This window comes from Parasteatoda tepidariorum, chromosome 1 (assembly GCF_043381705.1).
Source record: "Parasteatoda tepidariorum isolate YZ-2023 chromosome 1, CAS_Ptep_4.0, whole genome shotgun sequence".
Taxonomy (NCBI): Eukaryota; Metazoa; Arthropoda; class Arachnida; order Araneae; family Theridiidae; genus Parasteatoda; species Parasteatoda tepidariorum.
The window spans coordinates 94,544,832-94,568,407 of NC_092204.1; the positions used below are offsets into that span (position 1 = coordinate 94,544,832).

Sequence of the window (23,576 nt, forward strand, 5' to 3'; positions counted from 1 at the left end):
TTCTGAGATTTTAAATCTGTTATTTTACCTTAATTTTAATTAAAAAATATTTTAAAACCTGCTGATTACCTATAGTATAATTAAATTTCAATATAATGCATGGCAACTGTTGGTAGTTTTGAAGTTTATATATTTTCTTGGCAAACTTCAGTTTTTGACATTTTTGACGGTTTAAACCAGTATTATACCCTTGTCATGTCAAAAACCACTTTTTGACGTCAAAAACCCAACCCTGGTTTATAGATTAGGAGATATTTCTATATCGGTACCAGTGTGCTCCAACTACAATTGCCAAGGCACTTGCAAAAATAATTCTTAAAAATATACATATGCGGAGATTTGCATGAGGATAACTACAAATTATACCCTTTCCTTGATGCCTTCGTGCAGGCCAAATAAAATAGTCATCCAAAACCAGGTTATTATATCCAGACACTAATTCAGAAATCTTTCTATAGATTTTAAACACTCTTGTAAGTTGAATTTTTTTTACGGTTGGCCAAACGCAAAGCGAAAAGTCTCCCAAAAATATATACCTTCGTCAACTTTTATATTTCTACATTTTAAAATGCTAGAGACGTTTTTGTTGATGTTTAAAGTCTTATTTTTTAAAGCATTCATTTTATACAAAATTATACTAACTTTCAATGTAGATAAAATAAATAAACTAATATTTACAGTTTTAATTTAATTTCGAATAACATCAATAGTTACAGAATTAAATATCTACAAAATTTACATAGCTAAACAACAATTATAAGCGAGATTGTTAAAAATGGTAAATAATTCGAGATGCAAAAAAAAAGGTTGTAGACAGATTATATAAAAAAAAAATAATGAGGCTTTTCAAAGTAAATTTAATTCTGTGACAAGCACTGCAAGTTCATACCTGGATTTGTTTTGTCAGCTAATAATGCAAAAGCATTTACTGATTAGGGTTTATTCCCGAAACTGCCGATCCTGGAAAAAATTTTTTTACCAAATATAAATAATATATTGCATAATCAAAACTGCGCGCAATTACAGTTTACATTCAACAGGTGATAATTACATAGGGGAAGTGAAATTATTAAAACTTTGAAGGAAAATATAAGTTTTAAAACTTTTTTCTAAACTCTGGTGAAAAAAGAAGAAAGAATTGTCAAAAAGAAATTTATACAGTCATTTTTTGATGAAATTCAAATAAAATGAATGTAGATAAATTTTAAAAATAGCAAATGGCAACTTAATATTATACACAAACGATCTTGGCGTCTGTTTGTTTACATAGCAAGTTGCGACTTGCTTTCCCAGAGATCAGATTTCGGATTTGATTTTCTGCAATATTAATGAACATTTGAAAAGCTTAGGCTTTTTGATCGATCACTATGATTATTACCTCAAATTAAAATGTTTTATTGCTAGTTTTTATTCTTATTTTACACTAGTTATAGTTCACTTATTTACGAATCGCGAAAGTGCATTTCCTTTCGCATTTTTTACTTCGTATTCTTAACTTTCCCCTGGATTTTGAACTACAACTTCTATTGTTTTTTGTGTTTTTGTCCTTTATAAAAAGTTGATTTTCTTTATTTTTTAAAAAATTTTATATACTATTATCACAATAAAAAGTTCTTTTGCAATGGATATCCAAAACCAAAGAAGAGTTATTAAATCTCGATTCAGATTTACTGCCAGACAATTGCGCAGTTCAACTGCTTTAATGAATGACATGCAGTCTTTGTTGCAAAGCGGAGATTTCTCAGATGTCAGACTGCACTGTGGATCTGATGTATTTAGAGCGCACAAAAATATCCTTTCGGCAAGATCTCCCGTTTTTGCCGCTATGTTTCTCAATCCCATGCGGGAAAGCCATCAGGATTTTGTGGAAATCCAAGGAATGGAACCATCCATTCTACGAAAAATGCTCGAATATATTTACAGCAGTAAAACTGAACCATTAAATGCTACCTTAGCTTGTGAACTTCTGTCAGCCGCTTATATGTACCAGTTAGTTGGTTTGAAAATGATATGTATTGATTTTCTGCGTTATGTTATGTGCGATGAAAATGTATTGCATATTATAAAAATTGCTGATCTGTATGATAAAAATTTACGTGCCGATGCCTGTAAATTTATTTGCAATAAATATGAAATTTTGGAACAAAAGCAGGAGTGGAAGATGTTGCAAGTAGAATGCCCCCATATTGTTATTCAAATTATGGAATTAAAAATAAAAATGTTGAAATGTAGTGAGTATAGTTATCCTTGTGATAAAGAGATGATACCAATTAATGAAACAAAAAGAAAAATTTCTGGAAATCATTTTTAAATTAGCTAATTAGATTAGCTTAGATTTCCATATTGTTGCCTACACCAAAATAATTTATAAGATATGGCAACTTTGAGGCGGTGGCCCACCAGAGTCTAAATAAAACATTATAAAAGAGAAGACCAACTCAAAGGGTAAATAAATCATAGCTACTATCATGAGAACCTTTACATATATTTCATTTAGTTTTTGCTAGTTTAAAATGCCTTTGATGATTGTAATTGCCACAAACATATACCAATACGGCAATGCTTCCAGATTATAATAAGAATAAAGTGGTTCCTTGTTAGCGTCATTATGTTTATAAGAGAAAAATTTATCTGAAGTTATTATACTAATGAATTCGCTCAAATATTGTAAACTATTTTTAATCAATGTAACTACTTTATTTTCTGGTATATAGGTTGATCTGAAGTTAAAGTTAACTCATTTTTTTTTTTAATTTAAAGTTATGGATTTTGAGTGAATTCAATGTGTTATTTAATTTCATTTGTAAAAATGAAATTTCCAACAGATTGTAAAATTCTGTTTATTATTACAAAGAATCATGTTTAATAATTTTAAAGCAAATATCTCAGATATTTAGGTGCACCTTTTATTGCGAGATATAATTTATGCATGGTAATATGAAATGATTTGATCACAAGTCAGTTTTTGTCTTCTCACTCTGAATTAGTTATGTTAGGTCTTCTTACATTATTTAACTCTTAAATTAACATGACTAATAATAATTTGGTTGCACAGTCCAAATTTCTATTTATTCTGTGTTACTTATGTTTTTATTTAATTTCTAAGTTTTTTTCTTTTTGCTAAAGGTCATGTCTTAAAAAATATATTTGCGTTGAAATGTGTCACCGGTGAATAAGTAAATGCCCAGAACTTCACAGCACTTTAGGGGTTTAAAATGTTGACTTATAAACCAGAAAAATAAAGTATTTTATTCACTGTAGAAATAATGTGATGGAAATTTTTATTGAAATGTCAGTAATAATAAAATATACTGAAATATTTATGTTTATACATTTTAGTTTCAATGTCCCTTACAAATCTTTCTACATTCAAATATCAAGTTAAGCTATTGGGTTACCTAGTCGGTATTGTGGGTTTACACTTCGGCTACAACTACTTGGTCTGGGTTCGATTCCCTGTGCTATAGGTAGAGTATCCGATCTAATTATACTTTCTCTATTCTTGTCTTGGTGGTTTGGAATCCACTCTTATACAATGCTCCTTGTGGTTTTAGGGTAGGAAAAGTCAGTAAGCCATTGGAGAACATTATGCAGAGAGCAAGTGATTGTCACCATTTTTCTTCCAATCTAAATTGCAGTAGTATAATGCATAAATCATTATATTCCAATCTTGTAATCTACATTAAGGATTAATTCCAGGCCATCTCAAATAGCTTATGCAGGGTTAACAACCATATTATTAAAAATTAATATTTTTGTTTATCACTATCGAGTTACACTGTTTTTTCTTTTTAAATGTATATTATTGATTGTAATATACAATATTTTGATTAACACTCTGTATTATTTCTATAATTTTTAAGGGCACATATATTTTTCTACATGGGTAGAGTTAAAAATGGAAAGATATTTCAGACGAAAACGTACTACCAATTAGGTACAGAAAGTATCACAAAAGTAGTTTTCACTTATCACCTTTTTTGTAATTTTAAGATTTTTATTAATATAATTTATGCTGATAGTGTTCTTTTGCATGTCTTAAAACTTGTGTATTTTTTAATTGATTGTTTCTTAATTCGTGTTTATCCTGATGTGTTTTTTATAATGTTTTGTGTATTTGCTACTGTAATGTGACATCGGGATACAATATGCAATTATTACACTTTCCCACGTCTGACACCAGAATCAAGTAAAAAATTTACCTTAACATTAATAAATTTCATGTCTGCTATAAATAAAATTAAGTTAATAAAAATTATTATTTATTAGTTGGGTTACTTAAAATTTAAAAAAAAATTAATTCAATAAATTATATCACATGAATTTAAGTGACCATTGTTAAATTTTTCTTTTTTTTTTAAAAAAAAATTAATTATAGTAGCCATTGCTTTAGACACGTTAATACATACAAAAATTAATTTATAGGCTCTGAGGATATAATGGTAATACAATCGCAAATATTTATGCAAAACCAGCTTTGAAGATTATTCAAGAAAATAAAATATCATCTGGAAAGATAGAAAAAATACAACCTGTGACAAGATGAATATGGATGCAACTATGCTGTTCAGTCCAAAAAAAAGATTTTTATTTGGTTTTATTCGAGATGTGTATTTTTTGCAGTTGACTCTTTTACCGTTGAAGAAGAATGGTCGAAGAACATCTGGTCGGAAGATCAAAGAAACAAACATTCCTACGTTGCAAGCAGGTGAGTCTGGATGGATGGCGGACTCATCAATAGGCAAGAACGCTTCTTTGACAGTGTCAGGGCAGCACAGCTCCTGCCGGAGGATCAAAGAAAAAAGGGATAGGGAAGGGTTTAACGTTAAGTTACAACAATCATTGCTTGAATGTTATTTCCCTGGGAGCATCTTGGTTTTTTAAACTGGAGCTTGTTTTTGTAACCAAATTTATGTTTTTAGCAAGCCCATTTCAACCCAATTTTATTAATTACCATCTTATTTTTATTTTTGACATAGTTTGAGAAAAAGCAAATTTCAACTAACACTGAAAAAAAAAATCACACATCCTCCCACAGTGGACTGGTCATTAAGACATGATTCCCAACAGATCACCAAAGTCAAGCATCACTGGCTGTGGTTAGTGTGTAGGTGGGTGACCACTTGTATCAGTCTGCGTAGGGACCGAGGGTGTGCAGTATTGGTCCTCGCTAAACTGTTCTACCGTTAAGTGCTTGACTTTGCAAGCAGGTCGTTGGGTTACCGAAGTGGGGGTGTGATGATGGCATGTCTTCAGATCATCCTCAAGGATGTTTCCCAGACCATCGCCAATAGCCCATTGTGCAGCTCTAGTGTGTCGTAAATGAACTACAACAACACATTTGTCGATCAAGGAGGCAATCTGAAAATTTTAATGCAGCTTGCCCTAAAGAGGGAAAGTGTACTAATTGCAAATTGTAACTCGGTGACCCAATATCACAGCTACTCTTTTGATGGTTTTGTTATAATAAAAAATTAAAAAAAATAACCCATAAATGCTATTATATTTTTATAAATTATGTCATATTGTTATAAAATATTTATGCAGTTATTGTTACAAAAATAATAATAATATAGTTCAAATTAACAACATTTCATAACTTATATGTATCCTTATAATGCAAATCTTGAAATATGAAGCTTTGCATTTTATAGAATTTTGTGCTATGGATCCTATCTTATGTTTTTAAACTCTACCTTACATGGCCATATTAGTCTGGAACAGATCTATCTTAAAATGCTTTTAAATAACTTTTAGATACTAACAATTAAAAGCATAAAAATATGTTTATAAATTATAATTTTAATAATAATTTTTTTTTAATATTTGAAAAGTTTATCTAATTATTCATTCTTTGAGTTCAAATAAATTTGAAAATTAAGGATTATTAATCGAAATGAGAATTTTTAATTAATATTTTAAAAATGCCCTTTTTTTAAAAAAAAAAATTCTAAAACCAAAATAATTCTTTACAGCAAATATTGATTACTTCTACATTTTGCATAATCAATAACATGGGAAGTCTGTTCTCGCGAGAGTTATTAAACAGTAAAGATGGTCGTCCGTACTGGAGAAGAATAATTCCTGTTTGTAATGAAATTCTTTTATTTTTTTGAGAATTAACTTTTATGGACCTAAATAATTCTTCTCCTCTAGATCTTCAATTGTATTTTTTACATACTTGGATGTCTAAATCATTTCAAAATATATAGAGCATCCAAAACTGGCTTTGTTTCTATTATAGAGAAAAGATGCACAGCTGCATTTTCGACCAATGCTATAAACATTTCATAAGCTACTTTCTGTAATTAAATTATAAAAACATGAAACATCAAATAGTGAAGTGTGAACGATGGGAATTTTTTAAAAAAATTGTGTGAATACATACCTTGATAAAGATTTTTATATGTATCGCGATGAGCAATTTTACATCTAGTGTATACCAATCACGATGTGTACTTTTAAATCGCATGAATTATTTCATATCACATTTACGTAGAAGAAAAAGGAGTCTTTTTTATTGGGGGGATCAAACTCGAAAAATGAGAACTTTCTTTGAAAAGACGGAAATGTTCTTTTTATTGAATTGAAAAAGAAACGATATTCCGCCTAAAAAACTAATCCATGTTTTTGTTTCATGAAAAAATATTTACTTATGAATCTCAAGACTTAATAATCTTTTCATAATCTCTCACTGAACTTTCAGAATAGAAAAAAAAAACAAGCAAGGTGTAATTTTACTCTATAATTGTAACAAAAGAGATGACTCGTCTTCCAGGATATTAGCTGTACTCTATTGTTGTATTAATGAATGTATTATTGATTGCAATTCATTATTATATTTAGTATTTTTATAGTAAAATAAACAAGTTTTAAAGGAATTTGCGTTTGGTTTCAATTTTAGTACTGCAGGGTAACTCATAAGTGCAGAGGGTGGGACAAAGATGTATCATTGCCGTTATGAAAGTGTTAAATAAATAAAGGCAATGAATAACACCTTATGTTACAAGGAATCCAAAGTAATTCTGTTTTTCAAGGTCAATGTATGAAGGCGTTGAACATATTTCATGAAAAACTTATGGTAATGAAAAGTTTTTTTAAAAAAAAAACTCAAACCAGGAGAAATTTCAATAATTATTCAAATGAATAAAACTATCATAAAAAAATTGATGACCTGTTCGAAAATAAACCAATAATTTTAATAAGATAATTGCTAAGATCTTTTTTTATTATTCAAAAAAAAGAAAATACATTATTGAATTTCAAAAAGTAAAATACATATGGTTGCAAGTTCTTTATTTTAAAAATGAATACAAGAAACCACACCGGCAGCTGTCAGTACAGGCACGGATTTAATGCTCAGTTAATGGTGCTAAGTCGAGAATTGGCTATACCATGACCTGAAATATTAAAGCAGTTTCGAATGTTTTATCATGATGTTGTCTTTTTGAATTTTCAAATGAAAAAAAGATTGTCACATCAAACAGGCTAATATAATGAATCTTGCTAACATTTTCTTGTAAATAGTTCTGATAACAAATAAACAAGCAAGAAAGCTGTAATCTCAAAGTGATTTCAACAAAGCTGAAATGAATTAAGGGTAATAGGCAAGCACAACCAGCCTTCTAGCATATTTTAATATATAACTATAACTAACATTTTACAATAAATTATGAACACTTATTAAATACCTATTTCATAAATTATAATTGTTAATGAACGAGTATATAAATATTTTTTTTTCACTACAAACTTTCAAACTACATTAGCAAATTATGAATTACAATTCAGCAATTTTTAAGAGTCCGATGATAAAAATCTCACAATATTATCATTATGATAAGTCAGTTTAAGTTATTATTTTATTATATTAAAATGAGCTTTAAAAATTTGCTATAGTTGGAAGATAATAATTATATAAAAATCATAACACATTTTGAATTGTTTTCCAGTAACACTATGGATAAAATTACTATTTTTTAAATTTTATTTTTATAAAAACTGTAAAGTACATAAAAAATAAATAAGCATAAAAACAGCAGAACAATAAAATAAGAATCTTGATGTGCATGGAATATTAGATTTCTAAAAATAAATTTTAAACATTAATCTCATTTGAAAACCAGAATATTACTCTAATTTAATTTATTTGTCAGCATGAATAAAAGTTGAATAGTTAGAAAACTACTTCTTTAATTAAACATTTGTTTAATGCCAATCATGTTTCTACAAAAAATCAAAACAAGTTTTTCATAGAAACGCTATAAGACTAAAATTAATGACACAAGGAATATCACAATGAAGATATTTAACGTATACTACAGATTAACTATCACAATGATGTAAAAAAAAAAAAAAAAATTCCATCAAAGTTTGAAATTGGTTTAGAAATTTATAATGCTGCTTTCTCGAAATATGATTAAAAAATATATAATCAATTTTTGAACTTGTAAATCGGAGTCAATCAAGTTCATCTTTTAGGAATCGGTATTTCCAGAATCATCATCGTCAAGGATATCATTTGTAATGATATCTTCTAAACTTTTTGGCTTTGGCAAGTTTCCAAAATATTTAATAGCTGAAACAGCACTTGGGACACATATATTGTAAATTGGATGCGTTTGTACTAACTCATTATTTTTATGACCAACAATCCAATCCTTCATATTATTAGAATTGTAAAAATGTTGAGAAATCGAAAGTCCACTTAAGGAATAACAGGTATGATAAAAGTCCCTGGATCTTTCTGGTTTATCAATCATACCACCATGTGGTGCTTGGCAACATATCAGCAAATACTCTTGTAGAGCCCTTTGATCGAACATCCAAAACTCTCTACTCAGATTATCCGGAACAGTTCTGTTCAATAGTCGGTGAATTATCGGGAAAGTACCTCCTTGCCAGAAAGAATAGCAGCTATCCACAAGTTTATTGGTTCGTCCTTGGAACCCTCCTTCGTAGCTCATTTGTTTAAACACAAGCCACCTCAACAAGCTATGAATATTAACTAAATTCCCTTCTTGCAACAGCATCAAAGACGCAAGACCGCAGAAAGTGTACCCCCCATGAGCTTCCATACCAGGGATACCCCCAAACCCTCCTTCATAAGTCTGGCATCTTGATACCCATTGAGCAGTCTTTTTTACCAATTTGCTGCACCAAACACTCGTGAGCATTGCGACTGATAATGCGCAATACACGCCTCTAATGTCACTTTCGGAGCCTTCGTGCATTATGAAAGATCCATCTGGCTGTTTCATTCGAAATAAAAAGTTGACTAACTTGTCGCGATCAATTACTTCAAAAGCTCTTGTTTCTCCTAAAATGCAGAGTGCATTAACAGCGGCGTATGTGGGTGCCAAATGTGCATCTTGACCGGGTCCACCTCCAAAACCACCATTTGGATGCTGACATGCTCTGAGAAACTCTATAATATGAGATTTAATATCAGATGGGATGGGTTCACCCAGAAGTTCAATGGAATGTAAAATCCAATAACATAACCAGGGTCGACTGGCATCAAGAACTTCCATGCCACTCGGTACAGTCAATCCTTGTTTGAGAAAACGTAAATGAGCATCTCTTTCGAGAAATGGGCCTTTAGGATTCATTTCAACAACGTTCTTAAAAGCTTGAATGCATTTTTCAACCGATTCTTCCACCTCGATTTGCTCCGAAGATGTGACGGTATCCAAGCCTCCATCGTTAAAACGTAATTTTTCATAATCCGGCTTTAAGCAGCGGAGATTTATGTTCGTTTTTTTCTGCTTTGTTGTGCGATGCATTGCTTTAATTTATAGTAAATTCAATGGGAAAACAAATGTTATCTTTGATAACGGAAACACCGGACCAAAACAAAAACAAAGCATATGTTTCAGTACGAATTCTCGTTGTTGCCAACGCTGGGAACTAGAAAAAGAAATCTTAAACCGCGGTGGCTGAGTCTTCAGATTCTAAAATTGGTTGGGTTGCTATGTACTTGAGTTTCATTTAGCTATTATGAATTAATGTTTTTTAAAAAAAGATGACTCTTGAAACGAAAATAATGTACCGAGAATACTGTTTACGATGGAGTGAGGTAATTGAGAACAATAATCAATGCATCGATTGATAAGGAAAAAAGAAGAAAATTTTATTTTATTTTACTACGTAATAATTTCGGAAGAGTGTAGGAAAATCTAATTTACACTGCTAGCTCTAGTCAACTAGCTCTAAGTTACGTTAATAAATAAAGATATGCTGTGAAACTTGTTTACCAGTTTCGTTTAGATTATTTTTAGAGCAATCACATTCATTAAATAGTTATTAGAAATAAGAATGCGAAACCTAAGTTCTAACAACTTTAAGTTCTACCGAATCTTAATTAAAACTAATCTTAACAAAGTGCTTTAAACGCATTCACATATAAATTTCATTGGGAAATAAAAAAGTAAAAAAGAGTAAAATATTATTGAGATTTTAACTGTGCAAGTTTTTCCTTTTTTAGAATTCATAATAAAATTCATATAATACTTGAGCAATTAAATATAATGAAGCAATAAAAAAAGTTGCAAAATTAAATTCTTCGCTTAATTTTAATTTTCCAATTATTTTTTTTTTCTGTACATCGGACTCATATTTAACATTTTATATTCACTTAATTATTTTGCAATTAATTTAAAAATACTAAGGTTAAGGCTTACTTCAAATTTTAATTAATAAACAAAAAATTATACATTTAATATTTTTAATTAATAAATAAATAAATAGTAATTAATAGGTTGAAAAATTATTAAAATCCAATACTTTTTTCTCATGTAATTGGATTTCTTAATAATATAATTGGATTTTTTTAATTGCAAATCATTCTCATGAATAAAATAGTCTTATCGATTCTCAACGGAGAGGTCTTAGGGCAATTTCGCTTCACATATGCTAATCATTGAATTTTTTGGTCATTATTGAAAAAAAAAGTTATAAAAATGTGCAAAAGTCTGATTAACGTTTTTTTTAAAAAAGATCATTTTTTTTTACTCGGTAATTTCTTAAGGTTTTTATTTTTAATTTTGTTTAGAAGCACATTATTATAAGTTTGCGTTGCTGTTACAAACCATTATTACACAAATATTTTCTATCATATAAAATGAATAAAGAAGATAAATAGTGATGCATTTATGATATAGCGCATTAGCAAGTTTTGGACCGTATGTGTACATCAACTTCATTAACCCATAATTTGCGTATGGCAATCGACGACTGCAAACTTTTACGTTTTTATTAAAATTATTATTTTAGTAATAAGATCATATGGTTAATACAGCGAAAGAATTTTATGTCCTGTTTTTCATCAAAGTTAATGCGATTCTTAAGCGATTCATTCAATGCTTGCGATTATAAAAAATTTTGACAATCAGTTTACAATTTTCAATATTTCTGACTTTGATTATTTTTCGAGCGATATCTTACACAAATAAAATTCTGTAACTGATTTGTTTGTACTAAATTTCTAACCTGCACGAAAGATTTCTAAAATTCGCTATCAGATTTATTAGAAATTATTTTTTTAATTTACCATTTTTTTTTCTTTAAAAATAGTGAACGTGTAATACGAAAAATAGCTTGCATAAAAATAAGTATTCCTGCTAGTTTTACTACTTACTAATAGATTTCTAATGCAGCATCTATTTTTTTTCCTTTATATACTAGGAGGCTCTGCTTGCTAACTTTCATAATTAATTCTCATCCAACATTGTTTAATAATTTTTAAACAACAATACTTTCCTCAAAAACACAAAACATTTTGGTATTAAAATGAACAATTATTCTACCTTCATGCATGAACATTACCTAGATTTGAAAATACCTAATTAGATCTCCAATCCTTTTTTTTAATAAAAAGGGAATAGAGATCTAAATTTAGGTCTTTCGGAACTTATACCATTTCAAATAGGGAATTTTTTTTTTATATCGAATGATAAAATCGAGTGATACTAAGTACATTTTATCTTTGTTCTAATGGGATAAACTATAAAAAACGGCTTTTTCTAGCTTCAATAATCACGAAAAAGAGCAACACATAATATTAAATAAAAAAAATTTAAATAATTTTAACCATATTATTTAAAAACTTAGTGGAAGAACCAGGTAAGTAACATTTTCAGAACTAAAAAAAAGTTGCATCCCAACAATTTTATTACCAATTTATTAGAAAGAGGGGGAAATATTTCTTTGTTTCAATATATTTACCCCTGCCTAATTTGAAATAAAAATGATGCAAGCATACTGAAAACTGATGTTATGTTAAGATATGAGTGAAGTAAAAAACAGTTCTGTAACATTAAACCCGTATTGATACAATACGGGTATTAATTACGTATTGATACATAATTAATACCCGTATTGATACAACCACTTTTTTTATTTTCTCTGATTCATTAATTCTCCTATACATTTCACTTACCTGGTTCTTCCACCAAGTTCTTTAATTGTGTCGTTATATGATTTTCAGTTTTGAGCAGGATTTCGTAGTATTTCTCAATACTGATTTATTTATTTTTTTATTTATTTTTTACTCTCCCCGTGCGAAAAATGGGTATTCAGCTAGTATAGTTAATATTTAAAGCAAGAAAGCTAAAGAAAAACAAATCACAAAAACATTTAAATTTGCAACATTTTTCGAGCAAATAGCAGTTTTGAAAAAAAAACTCTTGTTAAAATTAAATTGTACGAAATGCCAAATTCCAACTCTGTAGTTGCTTCTCAGTATATCCATCAACATGTTTGTTTTCTTCCCCCCCCCTTTTTTTTTACTACAAGTGAAACAGTTTATAATACTTGAACTAATAATCGAGTCGTAATTTATTTTTATTCCCTATCGTAATCACTGTACGTTTTTCTATACGTATACGTACCATCGTCCATAAAGTTTCAAAGTCTCATAGAATTTTGAGCAGCAAAGCAAAATGTAACGTGAATCAAAAAATTGTAAGAAAAGCACTCAAAATTGCAATAACTTTCGATCAGATTAAAATTTTAAAAAAAGAAACAAAAGAAAAAGAAAAAAACTCTGGGTTAAGTTTATAATCAAATGTTGCCTTTTCAGCATGCCAAATTTCAGTTCTGTAGTTGCAACCCGTTTGGCAATTTTTCTAACAGTCCTAACTACTGTTAATAATTCGTAAACAAATTTTAATTTTGTTCATTCCATCTGAATTCCTATACAATTTCTGCACACCTTTCAAATTGAAAACTTAAAGTCTTACAGATTTTTTCGTAGAACTACAAAATCAAACGTTTACAACGAAACACAAAAACGAACACAAAAAATAACGGCCCCTACGATTTTCCTATATAGAGAGATACACTGGTTATCATAAATTAAGGAAAATTCACAAAAATCGCGATAATTCAAGAAATTACACATGGAATTTTATGAAACTTACCCACAATATACAACACATAGTAAGGTATTAAACAACATAAAAAGAAATTATCAGACATTAATAGTAGTATAGAAATTAGCACATGTATAAAATAAACAAATTGGAAGTATCGGTTTGCAATAGAAAAAGTACCTTTAATATGGAATATGATTGCCTCTAGAAGCAATACAGCACAAACAGCGATGTGTGATGCTTTCAATTATGCGGTCTATCAGTTCAATAGGAAGTGAGAGCCATTGCTCTTGTAAAGCAGTTGCAAGCGTGGCAAGGGTCTGAGGGGGCGGATTGATGGCAGATACACGCCTCCCTAGAGCATCCCAAACGTGCTCGATAGGATTCAAGTCCGGGGATCGAGCTGGCCACTCCATGCGAGTAATTGTTTCCTGTTGAAGATAATCATCAACAATGCGAGCTCTGTGTGGTCTTGCATTATCGTCCTGTAACAGGAAGCAATCACCAATTGCCCCGGCATATGGGCGCACATAAGCATCAAGGATGTTGTCTCGATAAACCTGAGCATTCACGGTTCCCCTTGGAAAGACATGGAGGTATGTGCGCCCTCCTAAGGATATGCCTCCCCAAACACAGACACTGCCTCTTCCGTATGCATCTCTTTCACGGATGTTTGATGGATGATAACGGGTCCCAGGTTCTCTCCATATCAAATAACGTCTACTGTCACTTTCTAGACTAAACCTGGACTCATCCGTAAAGAGAACAGGCCTCCATTGATCTGACGTCCAGTGGACATGTTGTCGGGCCCACTGCAAACGGTCTCTCCTATGGCGTGATGTGAGCGGCACGCAAATGGCTGGTCGTCTCGCATACAGACCACCTTCGTGGAGCCTTCTGCGCACAGTTGACGTTGACACCAACCTTCCGGTGGCTGCAGCAAGAGAGGATCTAAGATGTGTCGGAGTAGCGGTTCTATTCCTGCGTGCACTTAATGTCAAATATCGGTCATCGGCACTGGTCGTAACAGTTGGCCGTCCTTGACTGAACCTCCTAGATGCCGAATCTGTGGTTTGAAATTGCCTCCAAAGTCTATGAACCACAGATGGACTCACATTTAGCCATCTGGCCACTTCTGATTGACTCTGCCCTGCCTCTAGTCTCCCGATGGCTCTCCATCGTAGTTCTTCAGGCAAATGATGCCTAGAGGTCATTATTACGAATTGGCTATCTCAGATTTTCAATGTCGCAATCACAGTAAAATTTGTGTGCTTTCTCTCAAACTTGGACTTTTATGCTCCAGGCAGATGACGTAAGCCGAGTGCAGCGCCACTAATTTGCATATTGCAATTTTACTCAGCTACTCTTAGTGGACAACATATGCAAATTTTGCACGGTTTGGCTTACTTTTGAAAGAGTTATCGCTATTTTTGTGATTTTTCCTTAATTTATGATAACCAGTGTATAAAAGCAGGAGAGTTAAGTTTTATATTTTTACTACAACATTTAACATCATTCAAAAAATTGTAGTTTACTTTTAGCATGGAAAAGGAAATTTTTCTAAGCGTTTTGTAAAACGCTAGTTTCCAAACGAGGGAGATTTTGATCATACATTTGACACTTGAACGGAATTTTCAAATTTAGCTAGGAATTAAAATTAAATTTGAATATTCTATTAAAATTTTAAGAGTAGATTTTTACAGATTATTATGAAATTTATTTAGAAAAAAAAATTTAAAAGTTTCCATTTTTTGAGAAATAAATTACGATTTAACATTTTATTTTTAATTAAAAGCTGCAGTTTATTTGTTAAAATAGATAATTTTATATTCATTGAACTTAGAATTTTAGTTTTAAAGTCGAATGGGATAATAGTGTCGCGCACTATAAAACTTATAATATGCAATATTTTTTTTTTAAAAAAATGTAATATTTTAGCAAAATTATAAAGCTTAACTATCTAACTTATATATATATATATATATAGAAGAAAGAAATAAGCGAGCCGAAATTTTATTAAAAGCGAAGTCAAAAAATATTGAAGGTCAAAAAAAACCTTCAATATTTTTTGACTTCGCTTTTTAATTAAATTTTGGCGCTCTTATTTCTTCGCTAATAGTATTTAGACCAAAATGAACCTTTTTCAGTTTATTACCGAAATTTTGAATCTTGTATTTACTGTCATGAAATTCTGGTGAAAAACATTTTGGTTCTGTTTTAAATTTCATCAATACTTTTAAACGTGTACACGGACCGTTTAAAAATTATTCATGGCAACTAAAAGTGTTATTTCCTTTCTTATCGTTGCAAACTAGAAATTACGCGTGTGAGGGAGTAAAATAATTATTATGATTTGGTCAGTTGTGTTTAAAATTTTTTTTTCTGTAATACTGTAAGATGGTATAAAAAAGAAAAGGTATAAAAGGAAAATGTTGGAAAAAGGAGAAAATTCAAGACAGTCTCTTAGTACAAAATCAATAGTTAGTATAAATGAGAAATATCAATATCGGTCTTTTTTTTGTTTTTTTTTTTTCCTTCTCCTCTTTCTTTCTTAGAAAGGAGTAAAATGCTTTTTTTTCCTGCTCGTTTACTTGAGTAAAAAGATTGGAAAAAAATAAAAAAAGATTTTTTTTAGGACACAAAAAAAGAAGAGAATAGAAAGTGATAATGAAAATTTTAAACCAAAACCTTTTATATTCATGAGCTTAACTTCGCGGCTTTCTAATATTGAAAAAGGTAGAGGCATTGTAGGGGAAAAAATGAACATTTTCTTTTAACAAGTATATCGACTGATACTTGAATTTCAATTATGAAGGCTTTTTGATCTTTTTTTTAGAGGTATTTTAAAGTGGTGTGTGTTAGATTGCTATTCGATGATTTCTTCAGACTCTCTCTCTTTTTTAAAAAAAAAAATTATAGTGTGAATATATTTGTTTTAGAATATTCTAAGATGTAAACTAAACGGTATATTTCAAAACTAATCATGTGATTTACATTGCAGAAAAACTATTGGCTTTATTTTTGTGGGAATAGCTAAACTATTAGAAAATACGTTTCCGCAGAATCTATTGAAAAAATAATTTATTTTTTTAAACTATAGACAAGGATATGTATTAGAACGATATCAATTCACGAATATAAGTCAATAAATTAATTTTAAATTTCTTTTATAAGAATCTTCAATTATTTTTGTGTAAATCGGACAATTAATTTTTAACGTAATTTATTATTTAAATTTTTAAAGAAAAAATCACAAAAAAATGTTTTATATAATACTTTAAAATAAAGGGGAATGACTAAAATCTTATTTCTACTAATTGCGCGAGCAATAAACTTGTAATAATCTACTATAAAATTCATAAAAATAAAGATTTTTTTTCTTTTTTTCTATTATAAAATACATTTTACATCATATTTAACAATACAATTTTTAATACAAAATACAAATTCCAAAGTAAATTGTTTCGGTAGAATAAGACCTACGTAAACAAATAAAGTGTTGTTTGACTTTCATGATGAAACTTAACGCATTAAGCCTCACAAATTAATTTTTCTGACAAACTAAAAACATATGCTTCCACATAGGTAGAGTCAAGAGAGTCTTACAACTCTCTAGAATTCCAAGATATTATAAATTATATTTTGCTTTTCAATATTATTTTTGATTTAAACAATTAAAAGTAATTCGTGTCTTTGAAATTATTCCCATTCATACACTAAATATATAAGTTGCATTCATTTATTAGCAAATTATTAAATCTAACACTAAAAATTACCGATATAATTTTTGCTCATTTGAAGATACGGCAAACTGTAATAAGAAAGTATTGCACTTAACTTTCTAACTTCTGTGCTCACACCATATTTAAATTTAGAGAATTTAAATAAATTATTCATTGGTATGAATGATTAAGTTTAGTTTGCTTCAGTTAGCTGATAAAAATTAAAAAAATTTTGGGAAACTTCGTTGGTTTTAAAGTTAAATTGTTGAAATTGCTATATAGGAAGCGAAGGAAATAAAAATAAAAATATGACCACCGAAGCCGACGTCTTCAGGGGGTACCGACCCCGGTAGCCATAAAACAAAACCTTTTCTATTGAGAGAGAGGGCAAATGTCTAAATTAATTCCCTCAGTAGTACCCCGAAGGTTTTGTATAAGAGTCCAAGAAAAAAACATGAAATACATAGAACCATTTCAGAAAAGAAACTCAAACAAAATCATCAAAAAATAAAACTCACATTAACCAAGTCAAATAGCGATTTCACAAGCAAATCAAATGAAAAGGAAACACTTAAAGCAAAAGAAAACAGCGCCCTCTATTTAAATGCGCAGATTGAAAAAAAGAAGTAAAAGAAAAGATTACATAACATATTAATAGAATGCTGAACTGGGGCTGCTCAATTAAGCCTTGAATTGCGCCCTGTTAAAAGAAATAAAAAACTAGTATTCTTCTGATCATTTTCTTAAACAAAAAATTAACTTTACAAAAATTAGAAGGAAAATCATTATTACTCAAATTATTCAAAAAATTATTCACAGCCTCCCGAAAACTCTCAACGTTATTGCAATTTTTTTAATCCTAACCAATTGTGAAAAAACTAAATTTTTAAAAATTTTATTACACAGATTAGTATTAAAGTTGCAGAAAAAAAAATATTTTTTAAAAGCTATTATAAATTTAAAGCTTAATTATAAATTTAAAAGCTTTTCTTTTACCAAAAACACCAATTTTAATTTTTTTGTCAACAATATCAATTTTAAAATCTAAATATCAAATTTAAACAATTCTCATTAGTCTTCTTCAAAACCAATTCTTTCGGATAAATACTATAAATAAAATTATAATTATCATAATTAAACAAAATCAAATCATCAGTAAAACATTAAATTCATTATACTCAAGAAATTTAGCTTCAAAAAAAGCTTTTTGATNTATATATATATATATATATATATATGAATAGGCAATCATATAATATGTGCGATAATTGTTAATTATTTCTGAGATTTTTCGTTTAACTGAAGTGAGTGATGTTCAGCAGGTGATTCATAGATCAAGTAAAAGCAATCGAAGAGACCAGAAGTTGAGTTAAAGAAAGCATTTCTTTTCAAGTACCAATTTTCGATTAGCTTTTGCACAGATGGAAGTGCATCAATATATATACGATATCTCTTACCCAGAGAACTTCTTTCTTCTCGCGTCATCAATCTCGCCTTATCTCGCGTCGTCGAACGTTACCATGACGTCGCAAACCATTTGTTCAACCATTTGTCCGACAGAAGAAATAAAAAATACAGTAAAAAAAAAATCTTTTTTTTTGTTCTGGCTGAATTCATAAAAAAAAAACTTAAAAAAATAGCTCAGCTCTCAGAATATCAAATAATTATTAAATTAATAATAGCAGACGATTAATATCGTTTGATTTTAATTGAGCAAGGATTAGAGAATGTTTTGGAATGGATTAGAAAATTGCTTTAAATACAATGTCTAATTGTTATAAATATAGTGTATAATGTGCAGAATTTCAGATAATTTTAAATTGTTAAGTGATGTCATGCCAATTGATTTATTTAAAAAAGCATGATTTTGGATGTATTAAATTTTTTTTTATAAATATAGTGTAAGAGCACACATTTTACAGAATTTCAATTAGTTTTTAATTGTTAATTGGTTGATATCGGTTTGGTTGTTTCCTTATGCACAGAGAAGGGAAAGTTTTATTCAAATTTTTATGCATCAGAAATCTTTATCATACCGCATTAGACAATCTAAGTAGGATAATCGCATTAGATAATCTCTAGTATATCTAATAAGTAGATTAAAAAGTATTAAATTAATAATAACAAGAGACTGATGTGAAACATTCATTTGCTTCTTAATTTTTGAAGGAGGAAAAATTTATTTGTTTCAAGTGCCCATCCGCAAAACTCACCAGACTTGAATCTGGAAAGCAAAATAAATTTAAAACAGAAAACATAAAGTTGCCAACGTTAAATGGAGAATAAGTAAAGGTGAAAATCAAAATTATAAAAAACCGTGGTTGCCGAGAGAAGCAAATCAGGACAGGAAGCATTTCCATGCGCTAGGAGACCACGGCTAGCGCCACCACGGCTAGGAGATATTGACAAAAGGAGCCTTTACTTATCTGTTGTGATGCCCATCGATCTAAAGCCATTTGGGATTAAATCTCAGTTTTTCACTATGGAAGCTCAATGCTTTAATCACTCAGCCATCGGTACTAAAATTGAATTATACCAAAGAAGACGCTCTTGAAATGTTCAAAACTTAACATTAGAGAAATAATTTTGCAAACATATAAAAACATTTCAGGGAGATTCAAAGTGCTTCAGAAAAAATTGGAAAACTGTGTAACTGGATTGGTAACAGTTTAATTATTTTTACGCAATCCATTCCCCCCTCCTTAAAGTTGACATTAATTAACACATTTAAAATAAAATAAAGAGAGTGACAAGTGGAAATAAATTATTTCGATAATTGTAGTAAATCTAATTTTTCAAAGAAAAATCCCAGCGTAATATAATTTGAAATAAGAATTAGTGGATGATAAATAGATGTAACTTGCATCACTTGGCAGCGTTCTAAAATGCGAAAATAAAACAGATCGTGTATTAAAAGAGACGCCAGAATGATTCTGGTATACTTGAAAAGCAATTTATTTGCAGAGTTTCAGTTTGAAGCGGAAAATATTTTACAGCGGTAAAAAATTATTTAACGATCTTGCTACAGTTTTTTTTTTGTTCGCTGATTCGTAACCTTAGATCATCTATCAAAATTGTACTTTAAGTCGGAAATTTCGGACTGTTAAAAGTAAAGAATTACAGGATTCGGCTTTTAAAGAATTATTTTTGCTATAGGGTGTGCTCATGTACATGAAATAAGTAGTGGGGATCATCATTTATCAAACTTCGTACAATTTTTTTTATGGTCATTCATTGTTTGAAAGTAATTTATCAATCAAAGTCCATATTGTCAGGCATTGAGTATTTAGTGTGCCAATTCACAAATATATATATATATATATAGAAATTCCGAGTTCACAAATTCCATGATATTCATTCACAAATACGAGTAATTTTTTCACAATTTTACAAAAACGGACNTTGCACCAACCTCAGTTGTAGACGGATCATTGATTAGAGTCCACTTGCAGTCTGGCTAACCGTGGGAGGTTCTCGTGACCTTCTTCACATGCTTCATCATGTCCCGCAAATGCGGGTTAGTACCATTAAAAAGTCCTCCACAATGGCAAATTTCTCCCAATACTTAATCCTGGAGTTGTCTTCTGGATTAGGTTCAAAATTACAAGGCTACGGAGTTAAACATTAGCAGTCGTAAATCCAAAAATCGGCTGTTCAACGACATATATATATATAGTGTCGTTGCCGAGTGGAAGGATAAAAACAGGTCTTCGGCAGGGAGAGAGGGTATGCAATTAATTTATTAATTATTAGAGAGAGAATAGCTATAAAAGTGTACACGAAATCGTTGTGCTCTTCAGTATAAGTTAGGGAAAGTCCTGCAAAGTAAATCCGTGAAATGTTTCATTCTAGGGAATAAAGGAAAACTTAGTAATTGTAATTGTCTTATTAAATAGGTCGCGTGATTCCCACAAATTGCAAAGGGAAAAATTTCTTACTTTTAACTAATGCATACTTGAACCAAAAATAGATTAAAAGTCAGGATGTGAATTTAAAAGTGTATTATTTATTAATTTACAATCTTAATGATAAGTCTTGAAACAGTTAAGAGGTAACGTTGTAAATGAGGGATGGTTTCAGTGGTAACGGAGTTTAAGATCACGAAATTAAATAATTCTGTGCAGGCAGCCGGCTAGGAAAGGTGCTTCGTTTTCCTGAGTTCGAATGCTGCGAAAAAGATTATAACCTAATTCCGATAAACGTAAGGTCCTGGATTTGAAACCCGGACAAGGCATGGCTGTATTTTCATTCTCTGTACTCTCTGTCCTTACTGGAGTAGCAACCTAATAGGGTGCCCCTAAAAGAGTAACTAACAAATCTGCCCTGATGATACCTGAGGGACAAGTAGACATTGAAAAAAATAAAAAAATAAAACCCACTCCCGATTGTTGTGATCTAAGGAAAAGAAATATTCTTATTCCAGAATTTTCGTGCCCCTGGTTTATATCCTATTAACCTATTATTTATGTAACTTAAAATATCTTGAGAATATTTTTTGGGGGGAATTTTTTATCATGCATAATTTTTTTATATTTAAGTTAATGCCTTCGACGTGAATATCAGGCATGCTATAATTATCTGATGAAGGGACGTGTTATTAAGAAACGTTGTTGTGTTACCTTTCGCTGAGAATATAAGACTCCACTCTCACATCTCTGTTGCCGCAGAAAATAAGTCTTGATTGCTGCTTTCGGAAGAATCCATTCTGTCTTGATACTTCCAGAGCAATCTCTCGCAAGGTATTTTATTTTTATAACCGTCGTTGAACAGTCGTCCCAAATTTTGGGTTTAGGACTATTAATGTTCAACTCCGAAGCTTTGTAATTTTGAACCCAATCCAGAAGACAAGGGAACTCCTGGATCAATAATTGGGAGACTCCCACGTCCTCTGTGGGGGACTTTTTGTTGGAACCAACCCGCATTTGTGTTACTTGGAGAAGAAGACCACGAGAACCTCCCACAGTTTGCCTGACGGTAAAGGACTCTAACCCATGATCCGTCTACCACTGAGGATATTTCACGCCAGTACTGTGGTCGGTGCAAATCGGATGCGGATTCGTATCGACCAGTCATCGGTGGGATTCGAACCCAGTTCACCTCATAGGAAGGCGAACCATCGCGGTGAGCCAACCCTGAGCCATCGCGGCTCTCTCTCAATGCTCTCAAATTTCAGAGCTTTTTTCTTTGCTATTCATCGTAGAATGTTTTCAAATGAAAAATAAAGAATTTTTATCACCTATTTTTTTGTTGTTGTTGCTGCAAGCCGAATTTGGATTTTCTTAGGCTTTGTCAGAACTTTAGCTTTTCAGCTGCATTGCATTGTGAGACTTAACTACAATAAACAAATTGTATTCTTTTTACTTTTTGTAAGCTTTTTAATGCATTGAAGGTTGTTTATGGCTTTAGTTGTGAATACATAATATCGAACACCTCTAAGATCACGTGTCCCATTTTTACGAATGGTTAATTTATTATTCATTACAACACATAATTTATTATTCGTTACAACACATAATTTATTATTCGTTACAACACATAATTTATTTGGTTTAGTTCTTAGGTTGTTTATTTCATTTTTTTGATTCATAACTTAATGTCATTTGTTTTCATCGTTTCATATATTTAGTTAATTTCAGATTTTTATAGCGTTAAGTAATTAATTCATTTTTAACATTAAATAATGCTAGCTCTTGGCATAAGTTAGAATCATAGATAATCATACATGAATTGCACTGGGTAACAAATTTTTGTTGCATTCATACACATACCTGATCTTACATTAATTGGGTGTGAGATTTAGGAATCTGAAATTATTTTTCTCCGAAAAGCTTCAGAATCTTTTTAAAGGACATTTTCATTCTATTTTTTGCCGTAATGTATAAGATTAAAAACGTTTTATATAGCAGGGATTGACGTAAATCTTGCAACGAATTTCTAGGGGAGTCAGAGGACATAATCAGGATTAAAATTGCATATGAACTCATACTTGGAACTATTTTTTCGTATGCTTCTAAACAGATTGTGATAGCAAGCGACCCTAGCTGTGTATGAAGAGATTTCCGGGCATGAGTTTCCTAAACAGTTTTAATACTGACAATGTCCCCTAAATTCCCTTTGAAACTTGTCGTGACTTTTACACCACCTCCTGTTATATATAACAGTTTTAAACTTGCACATTACGACAAGAGATGAATTAAAAGTTATATTTTAAAAAAAAATTGCAGCTTCCAGAGAGGAACCAACTGCAGATTTGAAATCAACAATACAAATGTATCTGAGATCGCTTAAAAATCTCTTGCAACAGAAATACAAATTGTTCCTCAGTGTTGTTTTAATTATGGCACAATTACATTCGTCTTTCTTACAAGTGATTTGTTAGATTTTGATAGCTTTTTTTCCCCTCTCTTAAATATTAATTTGAGACCTCGATTGTATATACTTTTTATATTTTCATGACTCAGGGGATAGAGTGTTCGCCCTC

The 23,576-nt window shown here is 30.4% G+C and overlaps 2 protein-coding genes and 1 long non-coding RNA gene across 3 annotated transcripts in view; 1 reads left to right on the forward strand and 2 right to left on the reverse strand.

The window, feature by feature from the left end:
• LOC107441622 (uncharacterized) overlaps positions 1 to 1,001 on the reverse strand; it is a 4,452-nt gene extending 3,451 nt beyond the window's left edge. The window contains exon 1 of the mRNA XM_016054954.3: positions 890 to 1,001. The gene's annotated coding sequence lies outside the window, so the exon portion shown is untranslated. The remainder of the gene's footprint in view (positions 1 to 889) is intronic.
• Positions 1,002 to 6,881, forward strand: LOC139426206 (uncharacterized). The gene is made up of 2 exons (XR_011637410.1): positions 1,002 to 3,467; positions 3,555 to 6,881. It is a non-coding gene; the product is annotated as an uncharacterized lncRNA (long non-coding RNA).
• Positions 6,882 to 7,207: 326 nt separating this feature from the next.
• Positions 7,208 to 9,899, reverse strand: LOC107441621 (Farnesyl transferase beta subunit). Its single transcript, XM_016054953.3, has one exon. The coding sequence runs from the start codon at positions 9,783 to 9,785 to the stop codon at positions 8,478 to 8,480; it is 1,308 nt and encodes a 435-aa protein (XP_015910439.1). The 5' UTR covers positions 9,786 to 9,899; the 3' UTR covers positions 7,208 to 8,477.
• Positions 9,900 to 23,576: the final 13,677 nt, after the last annotated feature.

Excerpts from the sequence above, each read along its gene's own strand:
- LOC107441621 (XM_016054953.3), bottom strand. The coding sequence starts at position 9,785 with ATGCATCGCACAACAAAGCAGAAAAAAACGAACATAAATCTCCGCTGC.